The 19355-nt window shown below is 38.1% G+C and overlaps 1 protein-coding gene across 1 annotated transcript; it reads right to left on the bottom strand.

Annotated features, from left to right (window-relative positions):
* Positions 1-7493: 7493 nt before the first annotated feature.
* LOC125146737 (olfactory receptor 52K1-like) lies at positions 7494-8444 on the bottom strand. Its single transcript, XM_047823505.1, has one exon. The coding sequence runs from the start codon at positions 8442-8444 to the stop codon at positions 7494-7496; it is 951 nt and encodes a 316-aa protein (XP_047679461.1).
* Positions 8445-19355: the final 10911 nt, after the last annotated feature.

Raw genomic sequence — 19355 nt, 5'->3', positions numbered from 1 at the left:
ATATTCTCCCTCCTTTGGTCAGGTCTGAACACTCTGTGTTCAATGGTGCATAAACCCTACCTCTCTGATTCACAGTCTCAGAGTGGGAGCATAATGGAGCCAGTCATCTTCCCCTAATATCCAGAACATGGGAACCTGTTTTTTTAGTTAATATTTTATCCTGTTTGTACTATTTCAAGAGCTAAAATGACCACTCTAGACAACAGAACTTGTCTATTTGTTTTTTCTCCTAAAATTGTTTAGAGGGGTCTCATACACAGAAAGTACTCAGTTAATGCGTGCATCTATTTTAAAGTCAATAAAATATATCCTTAAAAGATATCCGAATGATGGATTTGAAAGATTAAGACTCAAACAGGAAGATAGTCACCTAAGGTCCTTCAAGGATGTGGCCTGTGGGAGAAGAACCTATAAGAAATATTTCTCGTTGAGCCATTCAAATAAAAGGGGCCAGTATGATTACCCCATCAGCAACCCTGGAAGAGCTTGGAACTCAGGAAAAGGGGTGGGGGGATAAAATTTTACAAAGTATTTATCTGCTTGCTCTAGGCAGGCCCTAGGGAATAGTAAAAGATTTTAAAGTTTATGGATATTTTTATCTATGGAATTTCTAGGGTATGGACTCAAATTTATACAAGTGCTCACATATTTTCCTGTCTGCAAGATTTAAAAATTTATTTCCAAGTACAAATATTCATCTCTAAAATGATTGAATTCATAGACGATATAAAAAAATGTGAGTTTTTATTACAGAGGAGCCTAAGAAGGTAAATGCCATTAGAAAGTCTTTGCTGATGCTCATTAACCAAGAGTTCGCACTGTTAGAATTTATGCAAACTTCTAAAATCAGTCCCTATCACCTACTGTATCATGATACCTTATTTGGATCTGTTTCAGAAATCACATTTGTTTTCTTTCATTTCTTTGACTTATTTTGATGTATTATGAAAAATTGTGAATTTCCAAGAGCATATTATTACCAAGATGATTTTGTCTCCTTATATTTGAAATGACATTGCAAAATGATTTCCTGTAGAGCTTATCATTGTAGCAGAGGTCACTTTAAAGACGGTTTTAAAGAATAATGCCCAAGTTAATGGCTCCTATCTCTTCCCTTAACACTCATTCTCTAGAAGGAAGAGACCAGTAGACAATGGTCGAACAGCATGTTTCAATTAACACATCATTATTCAAAAATATATATTTCTTACCTTTCCCTGTATCTTTCTAGTTCAGGCTCATTTTCTCTCTTGACTAATGCAGAAGCCTCCTAACTGGGCCCAGGGATACTGGTAAGTGTGGGAAGAGGAATGATAAGTGAGAAATGATAGGATCCACATAGGAATAATCAGCCAAAACTTCTTGGAGGTGAACCAGTGTTTCTGGTTATCCTCTATAGTGAAGGGAGTTTCTGGAGTTTGTAGACAAAATATTTGGGTTGGATTCTTAGTACTTATGCCTCCTTCGTTGAAGAGCCAAAACAGAGGCAATAAAGGAACTGGGGAGAGAGCAGGGAGTTGATGCTTAGGAACAGGACTAGGTATGGGAGGAAATTGAGAGTGTCCTTATCCTTCCCCACTCCCCACATGTCACCTCTTGTTTTAAAAAACACAAGAGGACTCCCCTGACCCAGGGCTCCCACCCCTTGAGTTCGCTGCAGCCCAAGCCACCTGCCTCTTTGTGGTTCAAATCATGCCTCCCAGGGGTCATGCTTAACTCTCCAGACACTGAGTGCTTCAGGTAAATCCTGCTTGTGCCTTGGTCTTTAATGTGCTTCTATTTACCTCTACCCCATCCTTGCAGTGTCTCCTAACAAAGAGAGACTCATTTAAACATATAAACCAAAGCCAATTCCTGTTTGTGACCTGGAAGGGCAGGAACTCCAGCCTAACCAAGCAAAAATATCTGATCTTACTTTGCATACATGTTACATATTGGCTGCAGCTAGACATGGATTTCCAGCTTGTAACTTTGGAATGGCACTTCCCTGATCTCAGATGGGTTTCCTTATCTCTAAAATGGAAATCATAATCCCAATTTTTCCTAAACCACAAGAAGAATAGATCACTAACTATATAATCGAGAAGCCATTATGATTATGATGTAATTACTTATTAATAATTACCACTTATAAATAATAAAAGGTGATATTCTACCTACAACTGGACTCAATGCTGCTATTTTTCAAAGACCCAAGAAAGGAACTAGTTTATACCTTATACCAGAGTCTGCCATGGATGATGATGACGACTACTACAATTTCCCACGATACTTTATCTTTAATTTGAAAGATGCTCTTTTAATTTTTGACTTAATTTTGTCTTTATTTTGTCTTATTGTGATAAGAACACTTGAGACCTATCCTCTTAACAAATTTTAAGTGTACAATACATTGACTACAGGTACAATTTTGTATAGATTCATCTTACTGAAACTTTATGCCTATAATTTTCCATTTCCCCTCCCCCCAGTTCCTGGTAACCATAATTCTAGTCCTTGATTTTATGAATTTGAATATTTTAGATACTTCATATTAGTGTAATCCTGCAGAATTTATCCTTCTGGGTCTGGCTTATTTCACTTAGCATAATAAACTCAAGGTCCATCCATAATGTTGCATATTGCAGAATGTCTTTTTTTAAGGCTAATTAGTATTTCATGAAATATGCATACCACATTTTCTTTATCCATTCAGCTGTTGATGGACTTCTAGGCTTTTTTTCCCACTTCTCAGCTATTGTGAGTAATGCTGCAATGACTACAGGAGTGCTAATATCTTTTCAAGATCCTGACTTCAATTCTTTTTGGATATATACCAAGAAGTGCCAGATCATATGGTAGTTCCATTTTTAATTTTTTGAGAAACTTTTGTGCTGTTTTCCATAGCAGCTGCACTATTTTGCATTCCCATCCACAGTGTGTGCAAGAATTCCAATTTCTCCACTGTGTTCTCTTCACCAGCACTTGTCTTTGATAATAGCCAATCTGACAGGTGTTAGGTGATACCTCATTGTAGTTTTGATATACATTTCCCTAATAATTAGTGACCATAAGCATTTTTTCACATACCTGCTTGCCGTCGGAATGTCCTCTTTGAGGAAATGTGAATTCAAGTCCTTAGCCCATTTCAAAATGGGGTTATTAGTTTGAGCTGTAAGAGTTCCTTATGCTTTTAGAGATTAACTTCCTACCAAATACATGGTTTGCAAATATTTTCTCCCATTCCATAGTTGCCTTTTTACTGTTGATTGTCTTCTTTGCTGTGTACTTTGATGTAGTCTTACTTTTTAATTCTCATTTTGATATAGTCCTACTTGTTGACTTTTACTTTTGTTTCCTCTTCTTTAAATGTCATTCCATGAAATCATTGCCAAGACCAAGGTCATGAAGATTTTCCCCTATGTCATCTTCTAGGAGTTTTACAGCTTCATGTCTTATGTTTAGTCTTTAATTCATTTTGAGTTGATTTTCATGTATGCTGTAAGATAGGAATACAATTTCCTTATGTAGATGCCCAATTTTCCCTTCACCATTTGCTGAAGAGACTGTTTTCTCTATTGTGTATTCTTGACACCCTTGTTCATGGATCAATTGATCATCTGTGTAGATTTATTCCTGGGTTTTCTTTGTGTCATTAGTCTATGTATCTATGTTTATGCCAGTACCATACCATTTTGATTACTATAGTTTTGTAATACTTTTTGGAATCAAGTGTGCTGTCTCCAGCTTTGTTCTTTTTTCTCAGGATTTGTCTGACAATTCATAGCATTTTATAATTCCATGTGAATTATGAAATTGTTTTTTCTACGTCCATAAACAATATTTGTGGTTTTCATAGAGGTGCATTGAATCTGTAAGTTGCTTTGGGTACTATGGACTTTTTAATTCTTCCAATCCATGAACACAAGAGGTCTTTCCGTTTTTTCATGTTTAATTTCTTTCAATAATATTCCTTAGTTTTCAGTATTTAAATCTTTTACCTCATAAGTTTATTCCTAACTGTTTTATTCTTTTTGGTGCTATTATATATGGGATTCTTGTACTAATTTCAAGATAATTAGTATATACAAACACAACTTTCTTTGTATATTGATTTTTGTATTCTGTAAATTTCCTGACTTGTTTGTTCTAACAATATTTTTATGGCATCTTAGGGATTTATTATATATGAGATTTGTCACTGACAAAAGGATAATTTTACTACTTCCTTACCAAATTTGGATGCCTCTTATTTCTTGTTAGTGCTTTGGCCAGGACTTCCAGTACTACATTAAATAGAATTAGCAAGAGTGGGCATTCTTGCCTTGTTCCTGATTTTAGGAGAAAATCTTTGTTTTTCACATGGAGAATGTTATAGACTTTTCATATATAGCCTTTATCAAATTTATGTGTTTTTATTCTAGTACTATTTGATTTTATCATATAAGTATATTGAATTTTATCAAATGCTTTTTCTGCATCTATTGAGATAACCGTGATTTTTTTTAATTCCTTATTCTGTTGATGTGGCACATCATTAATTGATTTTTTTTATATTTTTGTATATATAAGACCCCCCAGAATAAATCCTACTTGGTTGTGGTGTATGATCCTTTTAATGTGCTGTTGGATTTGGTTTGTTAGGATTTTCATGTCTATGATCATCAGGGATATTAGCCTAGTTTTCTTATGATGTCTTTGGCTTCAGTATCAGGATAATCCTGGCCTCATAAAATGAGTTTGAAAGTGTTCCCTCTTTTTCGATTTTTTTTTGACAAGATTGAGAAGGAGTAGTGTTAATTCTTTAAATATTTGGTAGAATTCACCAATGCAGCCCTCTGTTCCTGGGTTTTTCTTTAATAGGAGATTTTTCATGACTAACTTAATCTCTACACTATTTATGGGTCTGCTTTGGCTTTATATTTCTCCATGATTTAGTTTTGGTAGGTTATATGTTTTAAAAGCAATCTCAGAGCTCTATACCCCAACTATACATAGTTCCTTTTGACAGAAGTATACTGGGTCTAACTTTATCTTTCCTAACTGTTGGCTTCTGGGTGTGTATACTGAGCTCTCCTTATGATGGATGATCTCCTAGGATGTTGAAACAAAATGAGATTTCTACATAACACCTTTAAATTTGGAACTTAAATTAGCGAAGCTCAGCAAGGCTGAGGAGATACAGACTATACAAAGGGAAACTAACCTAAATACTAATGTGGGAAAAGCTAACATCAGGGGCAAATTGCAGGTGAGACAGAAAAAAAAATCCACTTTGGATTGAGAGAAAGCTGATGATGGAATATGGACACACTATTCAGTTATATGTGTCATGTTTGTAGGAAACAGGGATCTAGAGCCATGGCCAGGAGGCTGAGGTGACAGGCTTAATAGAGTGACTGACTATAGCTTATAGTCAAAACATCCAGACAAGAGCCAGATAAAGTAGACAGGGTGTGAAGGAACAAAGTACCTTACTTTGCCCCTTGACTCCATTCTGAAGGGATAAAACCTAATGTCATGGATGCAGGGATAACAAGCACATGGAGTAGGGAATGGCCATAGCTTAGATAACTATGTTGAAGGTCACTAGTAGAATATTAGAACATTTCAGCTCAATTCCATTTGCTTTTCTGTCTTTTGTTCAGCCAATATTTATATTTATCCACATATCTAGCTTGTCTGTTCAATTCCTCCTGCAATTCTATGTTTCTACCTGGCTCATTTTCCTTCAGCCTAAAGGACTAATTTTAGTTTTGCTTTTAGTGCAGGCCTAATATTGACACATTCCATCAGTTTTTGTTAGTAACACTTGTTCACTCATCTTCATTGTTGAAGAATATTTTCATTAGTACTAGAATTTTAGAGGGGTAATTCTTTTACCCATTTTAAGATATAACTTGTTTCTGACTAATCCTGGTGGTTCTGATATTAGAACACCTGGCTATGGGATCTTTGTAATATTGGACTTATAATGGAAGCAAAGCCATTCTTTCCTCATTGGGGATGGGTAAGATCTACAGGCTGGTGACATTCCTCATGTAAGTCATCAGAAGGACAAGAAGACCTCTGTTTGGAAATAGCTTCTTTCAAGTTATACACTGTGTTGTTAGTATTTGCAGTTTTTAAGCTTTCCACCTGTACCAACTATGCTCAGAAGAAACGAGAGGTTTTAACAAAATAGAAACTAAAGGTAGAATATCATTTCCGTGTGTGTGTGTGTTTTGGTGTCAGAGGGAATTATAAAAGCAGAGATGTGAACCAAGCATAAGACCCTGGGTTCGTGCTACAGTTTCCCCTCTTTGAAACTTCCATCCTTCCATACCCCACCTGACATAGGCTCAGATTCTTTCAAAGCTAAATAATGTCTAGATACATATGTAGACCCAGAGACAGAAATTAAGGCAGAATAAGATAAGAGATATATAATTTCTAAAGAGTAGTCTGAGGAAACAAGGGACTCACAAGATAAAAATAGAAGAATGCATTTGTGGAAGATGGTGTATGAGGGCCTATATGATCACACACAAATTCTAGTTGTCAGGATTAACATTAAGGAAATTTTCTAGCATGTAAGTTTGCATCGGATAGAAGAAAAGAAAGAGAATACAGGTCGATATCCCCATCTCCTGTCTGTTTTGCCTACCTATGTCTTTCATGATACTGAGCCTTGTGATGGGCAGGTCAGAGACAACAACCTATTATGTTTAGCATTTCCTCCTTTGTCTTGGGACATAGACATAAGTGCAGCACCCCCACCTTAATATGTATTCCCAGCACAGATTTAGGACTCAATAATGTTTTGTTACTGGATTATTGAATGAATAAAGAATTCACATTCTTGGTGAAAACATAAGCTAGATCTGTGTGCAAAGAGTTGCATGATGTGTAAAGAAATGGCAGGGGACATGTTTTACTCAGAGATTGGTCATGAGAATATAGAGGTCAAAATAGGTCAAAAAATACATAGGCTGACTCAACTGAAGAAATAAATTTTAACAAGCAAAACTGTCTGACTTGGAACCTGTAGCCCAGGAAGATTGAGTTCCCCAAAACTGGTAATGTTTAGCTAGATACTGGACATCAACTTTCAAACTGTATAGGTACTCTTGTCTCAGATGAAATGTTGGTCTTTCCCAGCTCATGATCCCAGTGGCTCTGAATAGAAACTCAGATTCTCACAGTCTTATTAAATGAACTTGAAAGCATCTTGGTAACATTATCTAAAGACACAAAGAGGAGAGTGGGTCAAGCCTTTGTCAAGCCTCCTAATAGAGTGGGCTCTTTGAGAAGGCAGCAAAGTCAGCAGTCAGCCTTTGAATTCAAAGGCAACCAAAGAATACAGCCCCATGAGTCCTGATCATACTGGTGACTGCGTTTCAGGACATCATTAAGTTTTTTCATTACACCAGGAAAGAACTAAACTGGCATCCCTCCACTTCCTATCATACCCCCACCCCCAGTTCAGCATTCAGTCTGTCCCACTCTTTTTCCACCTGTCCCTAACTCTCCATTTATACATCCTTTCTTGAGAATAGTCCTAAGGCTCGCTTGCGAATCTGCTTGGTCTTGACACCATAGATGATGGGATTAATCATGGGTGGGAAGAGCAGATAGAAATTAGCAAAGAGTATGTGGACATGAGGGGCAGCCTGGCGAGCCACACGGTGCATGACTGAGGAGATGACCACAGGTGTGTAGAAAGCTAAGATAGCACCTATGTGAGACACACATGTCCCAAAGGCCTTGTAACGGGCCTCCTGAGAGGAGAGCCGTAGAACTGCTCGAAGGATGAAGATATAAGACAGGATAACAAAGAGCAGGTCCAACACCACTATAAACATGGCCACAGCAATGCCATAGATATTGTTGAAGCGAGTGTCCCCACAGGCAAGCCTTACCACAGCCATGTGCTCACAGTAGCAGTGGGCAATTAGGGGGCCTCGGCAGTAGTGGAAACGTCTGAGCAGAAAGGGGAGTGGAGTCATTAGTGTCACAGCCCGAGTCACAGCAGCCATGCCAATCCTAGTGATAAGGGACCCAGTCAGGACTGTGGTGTAGTGCAGTGGCTTGCAGATAGCCACATAGCGGTCAAAGGCCATGGCCAGAAGCATTGCTGACTCCATGATAGAGAAGGAGTGGAGAAAGAACATCTGGACCAGACAGGCATAGAAGTTGATCTCCCGATCTCTGAACCAAAAAATAGCTAGCATTTTGGGAAGTGTTGTAGAAGAGAGAACCAGATCAATGGCTGCCAGCATGGCCAGAAAGAGGTACATGGGCTCGTGGAGGGCTGCATCAGTCTGGATGATGAAGAGGAGGGTGCAGTTGCCTAGCAAGGCTAGAGTATAAGCTGAGCAGAAGGGAATGGAGATCCAATTATGTAGGTGCTGCAGGCCTGGAATCCCCATCAACACGAAGACTGACGGATGGGTTGAGGTGATGTTGGAGGCTGATGTGACCATTGGAAATCCTCTTCTGTTCCTAATGTCTACTTCCACAGGACCTGTCCAGAGAGTATCCTGTGTCAGCAGAGTTCTAGCACTCAAGTTTAAGCTCTGATCATTCACATGGAAGGATTAGCCCTTGATATCATTCTAGACCTTAAATTAGAAAATAATCCTAATATATAAATACCATTTAACTATTATCACAAGGCAACCCTCATTGAGGAGTTGAGTGGAAGAACTTTGTTATCTTTGTGTGACTAAGGACCACTTTGTAAAGGTCTAGCATGTCTGTATGAAAAATAATTAAACCTAGCCCCTTCTAATAATTTACTTTCCTCCAAGTTCTATAAATTTTTCTCTAATAGGGGCTCAATAGGCCTTTGACACTCAGAAATTTCACCAACTAAAGCCCTACTTCTAGCCAATTTGAGAACATGAGAAGATCTATTATTGTTTTCCTTCACCTAACTTTAACTTCCATTCTACATGCTTCTACCTTCACCCTCTTTGCTTTCTAGCATCCATGACATTCAAAGGAAGAGATCTTCCACCCCCATCTTTTTGCAAGATTGACCTCTAAACTTCATACCATTCTTTTTCATTCTGGTGTCCTTTATCTTTCTATCTCATTTTTGTCCCTTTTATCATTCTCTTTGAAAAAGCGTAAAGATTTGTGTCCCACAATTTTATCTGTGCTTCCCCCTTTATCAGTTTATATCTTAAAAGTTTCTCCTTAGAATTGAGATATTGTAAAACTATTAGCACAATGAGTGAATGGATAAAGAAAAGTGATACACATAGGAATATTATCAGCCATAAAAAAGAAATCTTGCTATTTGCAACAACATGGATCTATCTAGAGAGTATAACATTAAGTGAAATAAGCCAGTCAAAAGAAAGACAAACAGCGTATGATTTCATTATGTGTAATTTAAGAAGAAAAAACAAATTAACAAAGGGGGGTTGGGGGAAGAGACAAACCAAAGAAATGCTCTTAACTATGGAGAACATTGGGTTAGTGGAGGGTGGAGGTAGGTGGGGGATGGGTAAAATAGGTGAAGGGGATTGGGACTATTTTGATGAGCACTGAGTAATATATGGTCTCTGCTCTCAAGGTGCTTTAAAATAAATATGGAATTGTTGAATCACTATATTGTGCACCTGAAATTAATATAGCTGTGTGTTAACTACATTGGAATTAAATTTCTTAAAATGAAACAAAACGGACTTGTAGCTGCTATGGATGGGAGAAATAGGTGAAGGTAGTCAAAAGGTACAAACTTCCAATTATAAGTTCTGGGGATGTTATGTATAGCATAATGACTACAGTTAACAACACTATATCATACATTTGAAAGTGGCAAAGAAGTAGATCTTAAAAGTTCTCATCACCAAAAAATTGTCATAACTATGTGAAGTGATGGATGATAACTAGACTTTGGTAACATTTTGCAATATAAACATATCAAATCATTATGTTGAACAACTCAGACTAATACAATTCTATGTCAATTATGTATCAAAACTTAAAAATAATTTTAATTTAAAAATAAAAATAAAAACAATTAGCCTAGATCTAGAATTTAAAGATGTGCTCAGTAAATATGGGCATTCTTTTTAATTGAGAAAGTTACGGTTAAGTTACTTACTGACAATCATATGTTTGAAAAATGTCAAATATTAAACTTTGAGAACTCGTTTCCTGCCTTCAAATCCAATGACTCAAATCACTATATTCTTCTGCCTCTACCTGGTTGTTCCACAGACAGTTGAAATCTGGAGTGTTCAAGTTAAAGAAATAAAACTCTAATTCATCACCATGGTACAGGGAAAAGTTTTAGAATCTAAAGACTTAGTCTCAAGTAATGATTGTGCCATCAGTCTACCTACTAGCAGAAACTAACATTAATCTGATATTTTTTAAGTTTTAGCTTCTTGACCTGTAACTGGAGACAATAACCATACCTCCCATGATCATCTCACCATGTTATTGTGAGGAAAGATGAAATCATATAAGAATAAACCTTGTAAACTGTGAAGCATTTTGCACATGCTATTTGTCATTACTATCTTACACACAAATCTGCCCCCCTTTCTACAGTGTTGATCTTGATTAACACCAACACCATCCTGTATTCTTCAGCTTTATCTCTTCCATCTAACAACCCCTTAATTCAATTCCCCTTCACAGCACAACTTGAATAAAAACTTGACTGTATTTGATCTCTACACCATTTACAACCTCATTTAATTTCCAATCCTTTCCAAGCTAACTTCCATCTCCACTCCTTCCCTTATACTGACCTAGCTATTGCTTCTTTCCCCTCACTCTTTACTTTTCTCTTTGTTTTTATTTTCCCTTTTATTGTCCCGCTACCTTTCTAGGTCCTCCCTTTTTCCTCTCACTTTTTTCTTTTGGTTTTTTGTCTTTTGTGAGTTTTGTTGTTGTTGTTGTTGTTGTTGTTGTTGTTACTATCTATGTTCGGGGAATTGCCAATTGTATAGCTTCTACTGAGTTTCAGACGAGTATATTCTACTGCCTATTGGACCTCTCCAATTTAGATGTTCCATAACAATCTTAAACAATACAGCCAAAATTAAAATCTTATCTCCCTACAAACAATTTCCTTCCCATGCCTTGCCATCTTAGCACATATTCTGGCCATCCATCCTGTAGTAAGGTCAGAAATCCAGGGATAATCCTTGATTTAATCCCTTCCCTCTTCCATAGTATCCAGTTCATTAGCAAATCCTATCAATCTGCAAAATGGATTTTACTCCCTACTCTTTTCCTTTTACCTGACAACGTTCTTATTTGATTCACCATCTTTCATCTAGACCACAAAAGGCTCATAACTGGTCTCTGTGGTCTGAATCTTGGGCTCTCTAGGCTCCACTTTCTATACTGTAGCCAAAGAATCCATTTAAAAATGCAAATTATACTATTCCAGGCCTTGCCTCAAGACCTTCATGGAATTACCATTGCACTGAGAATGAAATCCACATGCTTAACTCTGGCTTACCAGTCCCTGTATAGCCTGGTCTCTACTCACTATTCAGCTTTATCCCCTTCCACCTTCATTATGCTCAAGTCATAAAGCCTTCTACCAGATGCCAAAGCTTCTGGTGTTCTTTCTCAGTCAATGATACCCCTTGATCCTGCCCCTAAATTGTCTCCCATGCTGCTTTTCTCCTTTCCATACTTCTTGTCTTCCCAAATTCCATCTCTTGCCTGTGTCATTACAAAGACCTCCCATTTAAATAAATTGAAGATGACACAGAAAGGAAGATATACCATGCTCATGGATGGAAGAAATAACATTGTTAAAATGTCCATACTATCCAAAGCAATCTACAGATTCAATGAAATCTCTATCAAATACCCACATCATTTTACACAGAACTAGAATAAACAATCCTAAAATGTGTATGGAACCACAAATGACCCCAAGTAGCCAAAGGAGTCTTGAAAAAGAACAAGGCTGTGGGGGTATCACTATCCTAGATTTCAAGATACACTACAAAGCCGTAGTAATCAAAACATTATGTACTGGAACAAAAATAGACACATAGATCAATGGAACAGAATAGAGACTCCAAATATTATAAACCCACAATTTATGGTCAATTAATTTATGACAAAGGAGGCAAGAATATGCAATGGGGTAAAAGTCTCTTCAACAAACAGTATTGGGAAAACTAGACTACTTGTTTCACCATATATAAAAATAAATTCAAAAAGGATTTAAAACCTAAATATGAGACCTGAAAACATAAAATTCCTAGAAGAAAACACAAGCAATAATTTGTTTGACATCGGCCATAGAAACATCTTTTGACACCTTGTCTCCTCTGGCAAGGAATACAAGAGCAAAATTAAGCTATTGGGACTATACCAAAATAAAGGCTTTTGTACAATGAAGGAAACTATCAACCAAATAAAAGGGCAGCCTACTGAATGGGAGAATATATTTGCAAATGACATATCCAATAAGGGATTAATATCTATAAAGAACTTATTCAACACCAAAAAAAAAATTGGATTAAAAAATGGACAGAGGACCTGAATAAACATTTTTCCTAAGAGGACATACAGATGGGCAACAGACACATGAAAAAATGCTCAACATCACTTATCACTGGAAAAATGCAAATAAAAACCACAATGAGATCTTACTTTATACCTGTCAGAGTAGCTAAAATAAAAAAAGAACAAGTGTTGGCAAAGATGTGGAGATAAAGAAACCCTTGTGCACTATTGCTGGGAATGCAAATTGGTACAGCCACTGTCAAAAACTGTATGGAAGTTCCTCAAAAAATTAAAAATAGAATTACCATATGACCCAGTAATTCCACTATTGGGTATTCACCCAAAGAAAATGAAGATACTAGTTCAAAAAGATAGATACCCCCCTGGGTGGCTCAGTCAGTTAAGTGTCTGACTTCAGCTCAGACTATGATCTCACAGTCCCTGGGCTTGAGCCCCACGTTGGGCTCTGTGCTGACAGGTCAGAGCCTGGAGCCTGCTTTGGATTCTGTGTCTCCTTCTCTCTCTGCCCCTCCCCTACTCAAGTTCGTTCTCTCTCTCTCTCTCTCTCTCTCTCTCTCTCTCTCTCTCTCCCCCTCAAAAATAAACATTAAAAAATATTCACCCCTATCTTATTACAGTATTGTTTATAATAACCACAACATGGACACAAACCAAGTGTCCATCCATAGATGAATGGATAAGATGTGGTATGTATATACACACACAATATGGAATGTTTCTCAACCTTAAAGAATTAGATCTTGCTATTTGCAACAACATGGATGGACCTAGAAAGTATAATGCTAAGTGAAATAAGTCAGAGAAAAACAAATGCCATATGATTTCACTCCTATGTGGAATTTAAGAAATAAAATGAAGAAAAAAAAGACTCTTAAATGCAGGGAACAAACTGGTGGTTGCCAGAAGGGAGGTGGGTGGGAGGAAGGGAGAAATAGGTGGTGGGGATTAAAGAATACACTAATCACCATGAGCACTGAGTAATACACAGAATTGTTGAAACATTATATTGTAACACCTGAAACTAATATAACACTGTTAATTATATTTGAATAAAAAAAACACCTCTTTAGTTTTCCACCCCTACTCAATCTACCACTACAACCCAACAGACCACATGTTCTATCCCTACTGAAAACCACTTATGAGACCTCATTGCTACAAAAACAAAAAAACAAAAAACAAAAAAAGACTTACAACGTACTTAATACACTTACAAACTTGTTCCTGCCTAAATTATTAGCCTCTCTTCTTACCATTCCCCTCAACATTCATCCTAGATTCAGCTACAGTGGATTATCTGTCACTTCCTGAAAGTTATGCTTGTGGCTCATACAATGTATCTGGAATGTTTCTTCTGCCCATTTTTATACCTGGCCAAGATCCTGCCACCTTCTTGGTGAAGTCTTCTCAGATTCCTCCAGGCAGATTTTCTCAGTGTTTTCAATGAGGGCTCATTAATGCACTGAATTAAATAACACAAGGAGAGCACAATCTGTGTTGCCAATACACATGCACTATCCACTCACCAGACTGAGTACTTTTAATACAAGAGCTCTGACTTATTTCTATATTCACACTCTACTGAATATTGATGCTCAATAAGTGCTTTGCTTTTAAAAAGTTTACTTATTTTGAGAGAGGGCACATGCACACAAAAGCAGGGGAGGCGGGGAGAGAGGGGGAGAGAGAATCCCAAGCAGACTCTACACTTTCAGTGTGGAGTCTGATGCAGGTCTAAATCCCCTGAACCATGAGACCAGGACATGAGCCAAAACCAAGAGTCAGGTTCTTAATCAACTGAGCCACCCAGATTCCCCTCAATCTGAGCCACCCAGATACCCCTAAATAAGTGCTTTTTAAATAAGTATATGAATGACTCCCTAAAGAAACTTTCTCCACTCCTTTGGTGGATAATATACTACCGTCTAATCCAAATTGAAGCTTACTAAGTAGCCCCTGATTTTAAGCACGTCTACAGATGGAAATTCTATGAAATCTTCCATCAATTTTGGTTAACTAGATCATCAAAAAGTCCTCTTATTAGAAACTTCTCCAAATCTAATGTGTATCTGCATTCTCTCTAAGATAGTATTGGAATGGGCAGTGTGGAAGCCCCATGACAAAACAGGGCTGTGCTTTTTTAGATTTACTGCCACTGTCTTTATGGAACCTATAGAGGGACTTGCTAAATATTTCTTGAATAGTTGAAAGAATACCCTCCTATGCATGTTGTCACCTGTGCCCTAAGTTAATGTACTTCTCCAATTTCAAATAGGTTTCTCCCTTCCCTGAGCGCCCCTGTCTCTCTTCCTGTGTGTTCTTGCCACCTGTCTCTGGTCTTCCAGTTTATTTTCCCACACACCTCAACCTCACAGATAGCCTAGTCTGTTTAAAATGCTTAATAATCCATCAACCTTCCCTCTTTCCAGGTTTAACTGAAATATACCTCTAATTCTGTTCACAATCCTACTCTGCTTATCCAGTCTCCTCCTGCCCCAGCACCCTTAACCTGCTTGGCATGAGTGTTTGGTCCAGTCTGTACATGTCATTGTCCTATGCTTCCTGTTTTCAGAGTCAAGACATCAGCAAATAACAAAAGGAAGCCTGTTTCACTTACTTCTTTGTCTCCCCAAAAAGTGTGTGTGGCTCCATACCTAGAGTATTCAGTCAGTGCTATAAACTATTTGGTAGACTACACCTTTAACCTGAGAGGACTTTCAAGTGATAGAATTGAGAATCTGAGTCCACAGGTGATCACGGAGGAAGTCAGTAGCAGAGCTAGGACTAAATTTCATAACTTCTGACTCCTGTGCCAAAATTCCATTTACAGGACCATGCTGCAAAGATATAGATAGTTGTTGCTAAAACCTTTCTTTTTTTTTTTTAAATGTTTATTCATTTTGAGAAAAAGTGTGCATGAGACGGGGAGAGGGGGAAAGAGAATCCCAGGCAAGCTCCACACTGTCAGCACAGAGCCCAATGCAGAGCTCAATCTCACAAACCTCGAGATCATGACCTGAGAAGAAACCAAGAGTCAGATGCCTAACTGATTGAACCACCCAGGCACCCCATTGCTAAAACCTTTAATAAGTATAACTGGCCTGTCCCTTCGATATCCTTATTTCAGATTTTTCCTTTTGTCCCAGGACTATTACTGCAGCCAGGACTGTGTTGAGGCCAGAATATGAAGTAGGAGGAAAGAAGGTAGCACTAATGAGAGATTAACTAACCTGGTCTGGGTTGGTTAGTTAAGGCTTTCTTGAGGTGGTCAGTAATACACAATACAGGAGCACAGGCCTGGGAGGCAGAAAAAGATTTCTTCTAATGCTGGCAAAAGACGATCTGAAGCTTATAGAAGATAAAGTCTTGATGAGAATAGAAAGCAGGCCCTCTGTTAGATAGACAAACATTGGATGAGAAGGCTAGAAGACAAGAATCAGGAGGTCAGACAATTCCTGAGATAAGGATAAACTGTCTGTTTGAGCATGAGAGGCATTGAGAAATGAGCTCTGCCCTATGAACTCCATGGCTCCCCGCCTACACACACACACACACACACACACACACACACACACACACACCTAGCCTATTCCCTTCAAACATTAAACAACTCCTTCTAGAGGTTCTCTACTCAGCCTTTGGGTATTACCTCTAGTCATTACTATTTTCAGTCTGATTTCTGCTATTATCCTGGTTATTCTAGTTTTCTCTGCTAGCCCAGCTCACATGGCCTCTTTCCTTGACCTATGATCCCCAGGTACTCTGTTCCAGCCCTCTAGTAGCCAGTTGACTCAGCAGAAGCTTGCCTCCCTGGTCTGCTTGCCCCTCATCCCACTTGTGCCACCTCCCTTATATGCTTGGTCTCTCCTACCACCATGGGCCCTATGTGCTCTCACCCCTCAGCATGAGGCTCAATTCATTTTCTGTAGGCTTCAGGAAAAGCTGATGCCAATTTGACAATAAATTTCATATTTTTAAAAACACTGATGCAGTTTTCCTTGTGAGAGAAGGCTGGAAAAGACCGTTGGAAAGGAGAGGTCTGGCTATATTCTCATAATAAGCTACTCTTGTCCCAAAAGAAAAAGAAAGAGCAGGTCTGATCCCTGAGGAACATCCTGAAAACAACCCATGATGGGCCTGGTGTCTTCTCTGGAGGTGACTTTAGAGACCTCTGTCCCAGTTCCCATTCTTCTGGGATTCCTGCCCCTGGCTTCCTACAGATCCTACTCCCTCACCATTCTCTGGCATTCAGTGCCTCCCTTGAGGCAGAGTGTAGTCTGGTTTTGACAATTATTGTGCCTCTCTCCACCCTCTCTTCCCTGCAGTGCCTTCCTTCCCTGCAGTGCCTGCTGAGAAATAAAGCCTCCTCAGAATATGCAAATAGATGCCTGCTGTGTGCTTTGGATCGTGATTTAGAAAGGTGGGGTTCAGTTATAACTAGGTCAACGTTATCTGTTTATTTGGTTTGGAGTCTTGATGTTTTGTTTCATTTTGTGGACAGAGCTGTGAGTTGAGTTTATGAATGGGAGATTAGGTTTAAATCCCAGCCTGTGACTTTGATGAGGCACTTAACCTCTCTGTTTCTTGGATTGTTTCCTTACTATTCTATGGGGACAATAATCCTAACCCTGCCCATCTCTCACCATTTGGGAAGAATCCAATGAGATCACTGAGCTGTAATAATCCATGTTATTATTCAATAACTATCAACCATTAATAACAATACCAAAAGGGATATTTTCCTCCCATGACTAGTCTCAGCATCTGCTTTTTGCCATAGTCCTGAGAGGGGAAGTTGATTTTCACAGGGACTCCTCTGTCATTTAACCTGAATTCTCCATGAAACATCCCAACAGTTCCTACTGACACTGTATACTTCTGGCTTCCCCTCTCATCCCACAGAAACATCCAGATTTTGTACTAGATGTCCCAAGCCTTATCCTTCAGGAACAAGCACTCACCCCTCCACCTAGAGTCTCCAGAACACATTGGGTTGAGGTGAGCCTTCTACAACAGGGCTTATATTGAAGTCTGAGTTAGGCTGAGGAGATGGACTATGTAGAGTTGGTGAACCTGACTTGAGGTTCACAAGCTGATACTGGGAGCAGTCAGGGAAGGATATACCCAGGTTGAATTAGGGAATGATCATAATTTTATGTTTAATTTTTTGAGAAATTGCCATGCCATTTTCCACACCAGCTGTACCATTTTGCATTCCCAACAAAAAGGTACAAACTTCCTATTTAAACACCTCATTAACACTTAGTATTGTCTGGTTTGTTTTTTTTTTATAATAGCCATCCTAAAGGATATGAAATGGTAGCTCTTGGTGTTTTTGTTTGCTTTTCCCTAATGATTAGTGATGTTGAGCATCTTTTCTTGAGCTAATTGGCCATTTGTTTTTGTTTTTTTAATGTTTGTTTATTTTTAAGAGACAGAGTGTGAGCGGGGAAGGGGCAGAGAAAGAGAAGGAGATACAGAATCCAAAGCAGGGTCCAGGCTCTAAGCTGTCAGCACAGAGCCTGATGTGGGGCTCAAACCCACCAGCTGTGAGATCGCGACCTGAGCCAAAGTTGAATGCTTCACTGACTGAACTACCCAGGTGCCCTGCTAATTGGCCATTTGTATAATTAGCTAAATGGCTAATTGACCATTTGTATATCTTTTTTGTAGAAGTGTCTATCCAAGTCCTTTGCCCATTTTGAATTGCATTTTTTTTGTTGCATTGTAGGAATTCTTTATATATTCTAGATATTAATCACTTATCATATATGACTTGCAAATACTTTCTCCCACTCTATAGGCTCTCTTTTCACTCTCTTGGTAGTGTCCTTTGAACAAAAAATTTTAATTTTCATGAAGTTCAATTTATTTTTCTTACCTGTATTTTAGGTGTCCTATTCAAGAAATCATTGCCAAATCCAATTCATGAAGCTTTTACCCATGTTTTCTTCTAGAAGTTTATAATTTTACAGCTTCTGTTTAGGTTTTTGATCCACTTGAGTTAATTTTTGAATAAGATATAAGGTGAGAGTTCAACTTTATTCTTTTGCATGTAGGTGTCTAGAATTTCCAGCATCATTTATTGAAAACACCAATAATCAATTTTCCATCTTTTTTGAGGTATATTTGACAAAAATTGTATGTTTAGGGTGTCACAACTTGATGTTTTGATATACATCTACACTGTAAAATCCTCACAATCTAGTAACATCATTCTCATTTTTATGGTAAAAACACTTAAGATCTACTATCTTAGCAAATTTCAAGTATATGATACAGTATTGTTAACTATCAGTAATCAATTCTTAAACCCTATGTTATTCAACACTCTGGTAGCATTTGGCAGAGATGTGTACTCTCTACTTCCTGATTTCCTAAACACTCTGAAGGTTTTCTTCCTATTTCATTGTGTCACTTTCTGAGTATCTTTTACTGTCTAGTTCCTCTTTTCCCAGCTTCTGATGTTGAGGTCTCTTCTCTCTACTCATTCCTTAGGTGATTTTTATCATTTCTTATGCCTCTAACTGTTCTTTCATGCCTCCCAAATGTACATCTCTAATTCAGATAGTTCCCCTGGACTTCAAATTTGGTAAATATAACTTGATTACCTGACAGCTATTCTTGAAGGTCTAACATATATTTCCAAGCTTACATATTTAAAACAGAATTGATTCCTTTCTACCTCTACTCTTTAAACCTACTTTAATCTCAGTGTTTCCCATTGTACTGAAGCCCTTCCACCCATCCATCCAATTGGAAGGCTAGAAGTCTCCAACCTGAAGCCCATCATATCCTCATGACCCTGCATTCAGTGAATCCATCAACAAATTCTATTTGCTGCATCTTCAAAGCATATCCCAACTGTAATCACA

Source organism: Prionailurus viverrinus, chromosome D1, assembly GCF_022837055.1.
Source record: "Prionailurus viverrinus isolate Anna chromosome D1, UM_Priviv_1.0, whole genome shotgun sequence".
Lineage (NCBI taxonomy): Eukaryota > Metazoa > Chordata > Mammalia > Carnivora > Felidae > Prionailurus > Prionailurus viverrinus.
This window is presented reverse-complemented; position numbering and strand designations above follow the sequence as displayed.